Source organism: Puntigrus tetrazona, chromosome 4 (assembly GCF_018831695.1).
Source record: "Puntigrus tetrazona isolate hp1 chromosome 4, ASM1883169v1, whole genome shotgun sequence".
NCBI classification, from domain to species: domain Eukaryota; kingdom Metazoa; phylum Chordata; class Actinopteri; order Cypriniformes; family Cyprinidae; genus Puntigrus; species Puntigrus tetrazona.
Genome location: NC_056702.1, coordinates 28,355,326 through 28,367,825, shown reverse-complemented (window position 1 = coordinate 28,367,825; position 12,500 = coordinate 28,355,326). Strand labels below are relative to the sequence as shown.

The window sequence follows — 12,500 nt, the reverse complement described above, 5'->3', positions numbered from 1 at the left end:
GATGAGGTCTGAATGCTCTCAGGATGAAGCAGCAGCTCAATTACAGCCATGCTTTCCTGATGAATACTGTCTTTGTGTTCCTGCTCAAGGTCACTTACATAAGAGCATCTGAACAACACACGAGCTTTATCAGATGAGAAACACAGCCAGAGCTGTTCAGACTATTAAAACAGGCTCAAAGATCATCATAAACAAAAATATTCCCTAATATGCATTAATGTCACCATGAGCCAGCCGCACCATATTATAGCATATGTACTAAAACTTAATAGTTTCTAAAGGAAGGGATTCAGAAATAGGACTGCATAATATGCGGATGAGATAAACGAAAACACAGCGTCAACAGAATAAAAATGATTTTATTTTGTGGTTGAATCAATACAAAAGAGCAGCACTGCTGTAAAGGTGACGACGTGCCGAGAAGCTCATTGGCTGTCCTGGCTGTAGACCACGCCCACCTGCCGACGGGCCTCGTCCATGATCTCCGCGAGCAGAGCCGAGTCCGCGTGAGACATGCGCGAGCTCTCCTTCAGACCTGAGACACACACACACACACACACACACACACACACACACAAGTGCCATCTTGTGGCTCACGCGTAAATAACACAGCCCTAAAAAATTTGTAAATGTAAGTGAAAGAAACTGATTGATCTTAAAATATGTCAGTATAAAAAAATACCACAATGTCATAATTAAAAAAAAACCCTCCTATTGCTTAATCCTGCAACTCAGATTTTATTCCATGAAAAAAAACAGAGCTGTGATGTAAACTCAGAATTCAGAGGAAACAAAAGTCAGAATTATAAACTCAAAAATTACGCTGAAGAATCAGTTTTTTGTATATATTTATGTATATTAAATTCACATATTTTCTGAATTTTGAGATAAAATGCTTCCATAAATATTACTTCAATTGATGACGCCAAAAATATCAATATATTTACAGAAAAACATAAAAAAGTTTCAGTGTGTGAGGTGTGTGTGTGAGTGTGTGTGAGCGTGTGTGTGAGCGTGTGTGTGAGCATGTGTGTGTGTGTGTGTGTGTGTGTGTGTGTGTGAGTGTGAGTGTGAGTGTGTGTGTGTGTGTGTGTGTGTGTGTGTGTGTGTGTGTGTGTGTGTGTGTGTGTGTGTGTGTGAGTGTGTGTGAGCGTGTGTGAGCGTGTGTGTGTGTGTGTGTGTGTGTGTGTGTGTGTGTGTGTGTGTGTGTGTGTGTGTGTGTGTGTGTGTGTGTGTGTGTGTGTGTGTGTGTGTGTGTGTGTGTGTGTGTGTGTGTGTGTGTGTGTGTGTATAAGGGAGTGTGTGAGTGTGTGTGTGTGTGTGTGTGTGTGAGTGTGTGTGTGTGTGTCTGTGTGTGTGTGTATAAGGGAGTGTGTGAGCGTGTGTGTGTGTGTGTGAGTGTGTGTGTGTACCGTGGAGTAAGCAGCGGCGGACCTCCTCTGCCTCGTACCTCATGCCGGTGCTGTTGATGAAGTTGAGGGGTAGAGAGGGTTCTGGTAGAGGATACTGAGTCTCCTGACCGTTCACCAGCAGAGCCGTCGGACACCACATGTGAGCCGGGACCTGATCAACACAACATGATGAGCGCTGAACCAGGCACAAGGGTCCGTTTACGGAAACTACGCTTCATATATATCATCATTACACATTTATACCTTTACTTGATATCCTAATGATGTTTGGCATAAAAGTAAAACAATATATTGCTGCTGAGGACTGCTTCTGTGATCCAGAGACACTGCTTCAGATCTCTTTTAATCTTTAATATTCTGACCAGTGAAGGACAGAGATGCATCTTCTATGTCTATTTTAAAAAACTCTGATGCATCAGATATGAAGTCAATCAAGTTATACGGCTAATTTACCGATGCATTAGTTTATAAAATGAATATTTAAATGATTACGTATTATTAAATGTAAAAAAAATAGCATTATATACATTTGCTTAATATGAAGTCTTTTTAGTCATTGTATTAAATTACGTTATTCTTTTTTTCTGCAATTTCCTTGTCAAATAATTGTTGTAATTCATATAATTTCAATTCACATTTGAAGCACATTGAGATTAATTTATTAATATAAGTATTAACCATATAAATATAAATATATATATATATATATATATATATATATATATATATATATTTTTTTTTTTTTTTTTTTTTTTAGTGTTAAAGTTATTAAATCAAATTAAATCAATCAATTTATGACTAATTTACTGATGCATTTAACTACATATTTTTTAAGTTTAGATTATTATATGTAAAAATTATTCTATCATCCTTTTTATTAATCATCCTTTCTATCATTTTTGTAATCATTTTAAAAGATTTTGAATGTTGTTAGCCGAGACGAAGCATGAAATACAAATTCAAAAATTATTATTATTATTATTATTATTATTATTATTATTATTATTATTATTAAATGTCTTGCATCAGACGCAGTCTCTTTGAATAAAAGCATCTGAATGTAAATAATCTAATCCCGGTCATGAGTTGTTTGGGTGCGTGTGATTTAGTTTCAGAAGAACAGCAATCATTTACCCTTAAAAAGCGGGCAGTTACGGCGAAATATGATCAAATATTTACATTTCAGACGGAGCAGAGCAGGAATGAACACACAGACCTTGATGGTGCCTTGAGTCCCGACGATCAGGGCCTCGTTCGGGAGCTCGGCGGCGATGGAGCAGGAGCAGACGGCCAGCCGCTGACCGGAGAACTTCAGGGTGACCACCATGGCCTCGTCCACACCTCACACATGTTACAGGAACATTTATTCAATTATACTGAACAAACGTAACAAAATAAAAGACATCTGAATACTAAAATGTATGAATTTTAAGTCATTTTTTAAGTTTTAAATATAATAATATTATTATTATATTTAATTAAATTGTTTATATAAATAAAATTATTGAATATTATTAATATTAATTAATAATATTAATATTAATTATTATAATTTTTTTAATGCCTTACATGTTGTGCATTTCGTGTACTAAACGTATTACAATAACAGCAGCCGTATATTTATATTTAATGTCACGTCAGCGTCTTATTTTCACGGCAAAAACGAGCTATTTTAAACAAACTTTTTTTTTGCACAAACACGATAAAAATTCGTTTAAGCGAGTTACCATCCTAATAAAGAAGAACGATTATCATCAACATTATTACCGTTATCAGTGTATTCGCTTTTTTCCGTTGTCATATTTTTTTAATGCTTTAAATGTTTTTCTTCCGAAGAGTTATAATGCATGCATGAAAGGTATTATATTCAAAAAGTATTATTATGACTATTAAAATAATTCTTATATTATTATATCTTATAAAAAATAATTATAATGACTCATGTCACCTCATACAGATGTTATACTGTAAACTCATAACATAATATTATTATTATTTGTTTATATAGTCAAACCGAGTCGCTCTATAGTAAGAATAGTAAGATAAAGTGATATATTATACCCAGAAATTGATGCTCATTATTAAGATGTTTCTGTTCAGTTGAACTGATTCTTGTCACATGTTGTTGTGTGTTTCTGTACCGGTGTCCAGACGGACTCCTGTGGCTCGTACGGTCTCTGGTTTCTCTCCGTCGTACACCATGAGCACAAACTGCAGGCAGTAGATGCCGATGTCCAGCAGCGCTCCTCCTCCCAGCTCTCTCTGGACGGAGCGAGGGACGTGAGCGAGGGGGACGCCGAAGTCCGCTCGCACCAGCTTCAGCTCGCCCAGCTCGGCCCGGGACAGGAGGCGGCTGATCTCCAGAGACGCCGGGAAGAAGCGCGTCCAGACGGCCTGCGGCGGAGGAGCACACACACAAAACACTCGACGTCGCCTTCAAAGCCGTCCAGATCAAGATATTAGGAATGCTAGGGTTACAGTAGGACATTTACTAAATGCACAATCTCTACTTTTGGCGTAAAAGAGAAAAATCGATGATTTTAAGCCAAGATTTCGAGAAATATTTACAAAAATATTTAATTTGGTATAGTTGCCACGGCAACATTGCTTGACGCACTAAAGTGAAAATTATTATTAAAAATGCATGCACGTTTTTAGGTGGAAAAAATAAAAATACAAAACTACGTTTGATGTTAGCGAACGTTAAAGTTAAAAAAAATAATAATAAAAAATGCAAATTAATTCCGAACGTTAACTACTGCTGAAACAGCACTGGTGTGTGTGCGTGATCTACTTTTCTACATGTTTCGAAAGGAGAGCAGGGCATCGTTTTTGAGATCAAAAATACAGTAAAAATGTGAAATATTATTAGAATTTATAATAGCTGTTTTCTCTGTGAATATGTGTTAAGCTGTATTTTATTTCAGTGATGCACGGCTGAATTTTTCAAGACCCGCGTACGCTTTTTGTAACGTTATGCACTCCCGTTCAACACATTTTCTTTCTTACTTTCTCTTATAAATGAACACAGCTGTTCAGAAAGGTCTGCTGACCTCCATGAGGAAGACGCGGTTGTCCTGGGCCGAGGAGATCAGCTCCCGGACCTCCTTCAGGTTCATGGCCAGCGGTTTCTCACACAGGACGTTCTTCTTAGCGTTCATGAAGAGGACGCCCAGCGACAGATGATGAGGGTGGATGCTGCCCACGTAAACCACGTCTGAAACACAAAAAGATCAACTGCAACCTACATTTTAGTATTATATTTCCCATAAACAGGCGTCCGTCATGTTCCTACAGGATTCTATAATAGATCAAAAAAAAAGTATGATTATCAGTCGGAGAAAATGAATTAAAAGGATATCAAGTGCAAAGCTGGGTGAGCTGTTTAATATTTATGTAGTGTTTTTTTTTTTTTAAATAAAGCGATGACCTGAAGCCAGAGAGACTTCTTGACTTGGCTTGAAGGAAAAAAAAAGTAGTGCTGTAAAACATTAATCGTGATTTAATTATTCCCCAGCACTAATATTTATATTCATATATCAGTGTTAGTGCAGTCAAGTCGTGATCCACAATAAAAGAATATATGCATGCGTTCTTTGTATATTTATTATTTAGAAAATATTTACACGCATTTATGTTAGATTCTTACATGTTATATTATACATACATATATTTAATATACTATCGTGACATATTTTTCTTAAATATATACACTCGTGTGTGTGTGTGTATATATATATCATTTACACAGCACACACGCATGCATTACGCAAACAAAAGCGTTTCTTTTGCAGTAATTTAAACAACTGTGAGATTTATGAAATCTAAAGGCACAATTCTGACTTTTTTCCTCATAATTCTTTACATCTGGCCGCTTTTACTTTATGTCTCACAATTCTACATTCTTTCCTCAATTCTATGTTCATATCTCATATTATATCTTTTATTTTTTGTTGTTTTTTCCTTCCATGGAATCAAATTTATATATATATATATATATATTATTATTATTTATTTATTTTTTTAATATTTAAAAATCTTGTAGCTTTTTTCCTTCCTAAAATATAAAAATATATAAAAATATTTAAAATATTTAAAAATTCTGCATTGTGAGATAAAGTGTTGGAGTTGCATTTTTAATGCAATTCTTCCACAAATGGGAGTAAATCAAGCCGGTTGTGGAGTCAGGTGGCACGTCCTGAGGTCCTTCAGTTGACGGTCTCACCGATCTCGGGGTCTTTGGCCAGATCCTCGTAGCTTCCGTAGGATCTCGGGATGCTGTGCTTCAGAGCAAACTCCTGAGCGTGCTTCAGATCACGAGCAGCCACCGCTAACACCTGCCATACACACACAAACACTCATCATTACAACTCAACTCTTTTTATTAGTGTTGTTAAACAAGTAATTGCATCCAAAAGAAAATATTTTGTGTACTGTGTATGTTATTATTTATAAATACATAAATACAAATATTATATATTATTATTATATATTGTGTATATTATATATATGTATATATATATATATATATATATATATATATATATATATATATATATATATATATATATATATATATATATAAATATTTTTGTGCATGTTATATATATATATTCCTATAGTACATGCACATACATTTATATTCTTATCTAAATATATTTCAAATTTTTTCAAATATATTTTCAAATATATACATGTGTTTATATTTATATATACATAAATAAATATACACCTTGTGCGCATATATATATATATATATTTTGGATGCATTTAATCAGTTTACTGTAAGGTGAAGCCTGTCTGCTTGAAGTGTTTCAGAATGATTTACTGAAAGCATGAGAAAAGTAGAAATGAATCAATTACACGAATAAAGTAGATTAAATATTTACATCGTTACATTTTAAACGAGGTAACTTTTAATCTGTAACCTGTCACGTTGGCCATAAAATAAGAATTCAGCCTCGTTAACATAGTCATAACAATAGCAGACTTTATGTAATTAAACGCCAAGTTATCTGTAAGAACGCTTTTGTTTTGGTCAGATAATCACGGTGCAGTACCGGCGCTGACCAGATCACAGGCGTGTCGCTGTTTCCCCGCTGCGCAGAAAAACTTCCTGATTCAGCGGCGCGCTTTCTTTACGTCCAGAATCGTGCAAATGTTTGTCAAAAACACGTCAGAGTGTCTTACGCGTGTGAGGTGTGTGTGTGTGTGTGTGTGTGTGTGCGTGCGCGTGTATAAGAGATAGCTGTGTTTAATCAGGATTAGCTCGCGTTCATTCAGCGCGCGCGCGTGCTTCTCTTTCTCGCGCAGTCTGAAGGAGATCAAGCTCTTCATGTGAACTTTACCTGATGATTCTCTGCTGGGAGAGTCCTCAGGGCCACTGTGAAGTCATTACTGATTTTCCCAGCGCTGCAGATTCCCCACCTGATCGCCATGACTGTCTGTGTGTGTGTGTGTGTGTGTGTGTGTGAACCAGCAGATGGCTCCAAACACTGTCCCATCTGTCCAGACTACAGTACACAATATTTAACAGTAAAGGTTTCAGTTAGTATTTTAAGAGGAAACATCCATGTCACACATTCGGACATAAAGGTATATTCCAGAGACGAAAACTGTTTCCATGTTGTGTTTATACTGTACATGCAACCGTAAAAAAGAACAGGCTTAATGATTATATACAGATGACCATCATTTCTTTGAGTTATTTAAATACCCATCGGTTCTTAAAAGTCGCAAAACTCAGATAATAATTTTTTTAATCATGTATTTAAAACAGCCATAAATTATAATAAAAATAATTAACAATATGAATTACCATATATACAAAAAATTATTAGATGTATTAAATTTATTAGAATATATATAAAAAAAAATTTTTTAGGGGTTTTTATGAGTAACAAAACCCACATAATTAAACAGATCAGTTTGTTCAAGGAAGTTTTAATGCTGTACTCTGGGGCCTAAATACAGCCATAAATTGTAATAAATAAATACGTAAATAATAAAGGAAAATACTCTAAAAAGAGAAAAATTATGTACATTGTTTTTCTTTTTTTTTTAAATATTATTATATTTTTTGTACCTGTTATTCAAAATATGCATTGGTTCTGAACAGCAGGAAAACCATACTTTATGGCTATGATATAAAACTATAAAAAAGGCATCGAATAGAAGGTCATTTGCACGTTTAATTCATTTAATTCTTTAATTCAATTCAAGTGTGCTGAACAACAATACACCGTGAATAAACCTCACTTTTATTCTCCACACAAATGACTTTTTATCAAACAAATGTTCATGTTTCTTTTCCCTGAGTAGCACCGTCCGGTCCGGTCAGCGGAGGAATGGAGGCCGCTCATTGGCTGTCCTGCTCGTAAGCCACGCCCACCTGCCTCCGGGCCTCGTCCATGACCTCGACGAGCAGCTCTGAGTCGGCGAGGCTCATCTTGATGCTCTCCTTGAGTCCTGCGGGACACAGATCACAGAAAGGTCACGCGGTCGCGCCGCTCGGGCCGCTCTCCACCGAGGAGGGCTTACCTTTCAGCAGACAGCGCCTCACTTCCTCCGCCTCGTATCTCAGGCCGGCGCTGTTCTCGTAGTTCAGGGGCAGGCCGGGTTCGGGAAGAGGAAACTCCGTCCGTCTCCCGTTCACCTCCAGAACGGTCGGGCAGTGCATGGGACGAGCCATCTACAGCACAGAGACGAGAACGGACCGTCAAATCACATTATTTACTAGCCACAGCATCAAAGCCCCAAAACACACTAAAACATCATTCAGCGTAACAATCCTGACATTCACCACAAAAATATAATTATGACACATTACTTTTTTTAGCCTGGGTACTAATAAGTTGTCATTTTAGACAATATTTTTACTCATTTAAAAGGCAAAAAAATAATATGCTTCTTTATTCTTCTATATATTTTTAATATGTTCAAGTCAGAATAAGCATGTTGTTTGGATTTTTTTAAAAATAATTGGTTGCGCCGAATGACAGTGTAACGTTGGTGTAACCAAATTTAGAAATTTTATTCTCCAAAAACATATTTGAAACCATAAAAATAGACACTTTTGATCACTTTTTGTATTTGATAACTTTTGATACAGACATCTTATATATATATATACATATACATATATATATATATATATATATATATATATATACATATATAAGTATATTAATAGAAATATAGAGAGAAAAGGGGAAAGAAAAGGTCACAGTTTTGTACCAGAAATCTGTGCAATTAATTTGTAAAAAATAATCCCAGAATTTACACAAGCCTAAAAAAAAAGTAATTAAATGCAATTTTAAATATTTTTAAAAGGTAACTTATTTCAGCTAGTTTCCAACACAACATTTTTCATTTTCATTTGATTTAAACTGATGAACTGAAATAAAAACTCTTTTTATTATTTTTATTATTTATCTATATTTATATTAAAATTATTTAGAATTTTTATTATTATTATTCATTATTCTAAAATAATAATAATAATAATAATAACAACACAAAAAAAGTCACTTAAACTTTAACCGTAATTAAACTGAAAACAGAAAATATAATATGATTCAAAATATGAATGAAAAATCAATAATACTAAGACCTAGGTTGTGCCCTGTAGTTTTTTCTATGCGCATATTGCTTTGTAAATATATTTGTTACATGTAGAATTTGTATGTAACGACACAGGAAGCCCCGTCTGAGAGTGAGTGTATTTTAAGATGAACTGAAAGAGCTCACTGACTCGGATCATTCCTCCGTCTCCGCAGATGGTGGCGTCGTTGGGAAGATCGCAGGCGATGCTGCAGACGCACACGGCCATCCGGTTCCCCGAGAACTTCAGGACCACCACCATGGACTCGTCCACTCCTGACAGAAGACCGAGAGAGGACAACGAACGTCATGCACTCAGGGCTTCTGCTGCTTTTATGAGTGAGGACAGAAAGCAAGGCATGAAACGAGTGGAGTCTCTAGCAGTATAAAAATACTCCGTTCATTTTCATTCCAAACTAAGACTCGAATGCCTTGATACGAGAATAGCTCTTACTGTATCTTCTGATCACGCTCATTCTTAAATATGTTTATGATTAAAACAAGCACGAATATCTGCCTAAAGCATCATAAAAGCCATTTAATTCAAATCGGCAGATATTTATATGTTTTTAAAAATCCCAAACTCACTTAATGTTCTTAAATTTCTCACAAAACAAGGCTTCGTATCTTTAATTTGCATCTGCAGTAAATGTAACTTTATATATTTGTGCTGAAAAGCACAAATACCGAGGACGATGTTTTATTTTTGCAACGCAAATTTTAAACCTTTTAAGATTTTTTCTTTTTCTTTTTTTAAAGGCAAGACACTGCAGGTGAATAGGAATAATAGTTATCACTTAATTTGCCTAGTTGACTGATAGCATTGGTAATTGCAAACATTGCAAATATTAAGTTTAAATATGCAAATGAGGCATTGTTTAATGAAACGTGTGCAGATTTTCATGCATTTCTAGAACAAAAAAAAAGTGGATGAAGCCAGTTTCATATTTCTTATTTCATTTTTTGGACGTATTAAAAGTCGGAGGTTTTTACACGGACAGAAAACTATCCATTTTGACAGTTTTTGGGGGAATATAACGTATATTATCAAGCAAGTAATATATGAACACATCTCTCTAAAACCTTCAGGACACAGACAGGAATATGTGAAGTTTGGTGTAAGTACTGCTGAAGATATATGGAAAAATATGTACTGTGCTTGAAATCTTGAAATTGATAAAAATAGAGATAGTGCTATCAAACGTTTTCTTTCCATTAGTCTGGAAAAAATATTTTGGAAAAACCAAAAAGTCTCAAATTTGACCGATGCATGAAGAAACAAACGTTCTGCTTGCAGTGTCTCTCCTTAAATTAAATTATATATATATATATAGTCACTTTGTGGTTTAGCATAAAGGGGCACTTGATGAAACTAAATCAACTTAAACAGAGTTAATCCTCTTCAAACGGACAAAACAATAATATGCAGGCAGGCAGGCAGAGCAAAAAGTATATAACCTCAACAATCAGACCAACTGAACACAAACACACAGGACTTAAATACACAGGGAGATGACTAAATTAACTAGACACAGCTGAAGATGATCACACAATTAACAGGAACGGAAAGTAGGGCACAGAGAGCACATGACACACAACAAAAACCACAACAAAAGAGTCCATACATATATATATATATATATATATATATATATATATATATATATATATATATATATATATGTATGTATATAATTTCATTTTATTAAGTTAAATAATATTAAATTAAATTACATATAAATTATATATATAATTTTATATTTATATATATATATATATATATATATATATATATAATTTATATGTAATTTCATTATATAAAATTATATATATATATATATATATTTATATATATATATATATATATATATAATTTAAGGAGTGACACTGCAAGCAAAACCCTGTTTTTTCATATATATATATATATATATATATATATATATATATATATATATATAGATAGATAGATATATATGTGTGTGTATATTTCATGTCTATATATATATATATAATTGAAATGAGGAAACATTAAGGGAACATTCCATTTAATCATTTTTCACATGCAAAAGTTAGTTTTGAATGTTCTGAAACTTTCTGAAGTGTAAAAAGGTGAAACTGAACGTCATCATTCCCTGCCGGCGCTGAGGACGCTGTACCTGAGGGCAGCAGGACTCCGGTGGCGTGGATGGACTCCGGTCTTTCTCCTCTGAACACCATCAGAGCGAACTGCAGGCAGTAGATGCCGATGTTCATCAGCGCTCCTCCGCCCTGCTCCTTCTCTGTGGTGAGCGCACGGTCCAGCAGAGGAAGACCGAAATACGCCTTCACCATCTTCACCGACCCCACGGCGTCCTCCGAGAGCAGCCTGCCGAGCTCAGCGTACACGGGGAAACACCGGGTCCAGACCGCCTGAGACCACACAAACACCTCACCCTTCTTCTAAACGACTGACACGTACCGTATCGTTCAGCGGCAAACAAAGGCGTAAAAATCGATTTCGGTGAGCTGAATGTATCGCTCCAGGAATGTGTTTGGTGCATGCATGTCTGATTGGTGATATGCAAGCTTAAATGCGTTTCTTCTCAACATTTCAAACATGTATCTCCTATTCTAACAAATGCATCAACGGAGAGCTCATTTATTCGGCTTTCACGATCTACGACTCTCAGTTTGGACTATGTCTTATATCCTTAGGACCTCTTACGGAGAGCTCAGGTCGTTCTTCTGTGGTTCTCCGCGAGTTCTGCTTCAGGTCTCACCTCCATCAGGAAGACGTTGTTCTCGCGGGCGGCTGAGATGAAGCGTCTGACCTCTCGGAGGTTCATGGCGAAGGGTTTCTCACACAGCACGTTCTTCCCGGCGTTGAGGAACATCAGACCCACCTGCAGGTGATGTGTTTGAATGATGCCGATGTAGACCACATCTGAAGAGAGGAGCTCATCAGTGATCGTGAGGGACGTCTCTTCGCTTCTGTCCAGCCCTGGCTGTTTTACTCACCGATATCTGGGTTCTTCACCAGCTCCTGGTAGCTGCCGTGGGCTTTCGGGATGCCGTGAGTTTTGGCGAACTTCTCTGCGCTCTCTAGGCTTCTTGCTGCAACTGCGACTATCTGCAAAACGGAAATGTAAATGATCGTGTGACACAGCTCTGGGAGAATCACAAAAACACCCTGCAGAGTTTGAAATCTGAAAGTGCAGCGTGTATAAACTTATCGGCTCCCAAAAGAAAGAGTCGACTCTGAATCATTGAAACTAATCGTTTTTAGAACTGTTCTATCAAAACGAATCATTATGAATCATCCTCATGAATCAATGAATCATCATCCCCGCCCATCTTTTCAGACGCAGATTGATTCTTCACCGCTAGGTGTCTTGTTCGAAACGATGAAAACTCACAAACACTGCTTTAAACGAAATCGACCAATCACCGGAGGAGGTCGGAAAAATGAATCGCTGAGCGAATCATTCGGGATTCATTGAACCAATA

General features: G+C 36.0%; 2 protein-coding genes across 3 annotated transcripts in view; both read right to left on the bottom strand.

The window, feature by feature from the left end:
* Positions 1–347: 347 nt before the first annotated feature.
* Positions 348–6,880, bottom strand: dhdh.2 (dihydrodiol dehydrogenase, tandem duplicate 2). Of its 2 annotated transcripts, none has more exons than XM_043236221.1 (7): positions 6,761–6,880; positions 5,638–5,749; positions 4,466–4,629; positions 3,554–3,806; positions 2,629–2,753; positions 1,451–1,563; positions 348–535 (listed from the first exon to the last, which is right to left on the bottom strand). In XM_043236221.1, the coding sequence occupies exons 1-7, from the start codon at positions 6,848–6,850 to the stop codon at positions 376–378; spliced, it is 1,017 nt and encodes a 338-aa protein (XP_043092156.1). In that variant the 5' UTR covers positions 6,851–6,880; the 3' UTR covers positions 348–375. The 2 variants fall into 2 exon arrangements, with proteins under 2 accessions (XP_043092156.1, XP_043092157.1); XM_043236222.1 differs by having other exon boundaries at positions 371–535; positions 1,413–1,563.
* A 703-nt stretch (positions 6,881–7,583) lies between these two features.
* dhdh.1 (dihydrodiol dehydrogenase, tandem duplicate 1) overlaps positions 7,584–12,500 on the bottom strand; it is a 5,813-nt gene continuing 896 nt past the window's right edge. The window contains exons 2-7 of the mRNA XM_043237531.1: positions 12,012–12,123; positions 11,774–11,937; positions 11,171–11,423; positions 9,166–9,290; positions 7,953–8,103; positions 7,584–7,880 (exon numbers count right to left, since the gene is read on the bottom strand). Of these exons, the coding sequence (XP_043093466.1) occupies positions 7,771–7,880; positions 7,953–8,103; positions 9,166–9,290; positions 11,171–11,423; positions 11,774–11,937; positions 12,012–12,123 (915 nt within the window). The 3' untranslated portion in view covers positions 7,584–7,770. The remainder of the gene's footprint in view (positions 7,881–7,952; positions 8,104–9,165; positions 9,291–11,170; positions 11,424–11,773; positions 11,938–12,011; positions 12,124–12,500) is intronic.

Coding starts and splice junctions, on each gene's coding strand:
- dhdh.2 (XM_043236221.1), bottom strand. CDS start 6,850: ATGGCGATCAGGTGGGGAATCTGCAGCGCTGGGAAAATCAGTAATGAC. Junction 5,750..6,760: donor TCCCAGCAGAGAATCATCAG/GTAAAGTTCACA, acceptor TGTGTATGGCAG/GTGTTAGCGGTGGCTGCTCG. Junction 2,754..3,553: donor AGGAGTCCGTCTGGACACCG/GTACAGAAACAC, acceptor AACATGTGTGAG/GTGTGGACGAGGCCATGGTG.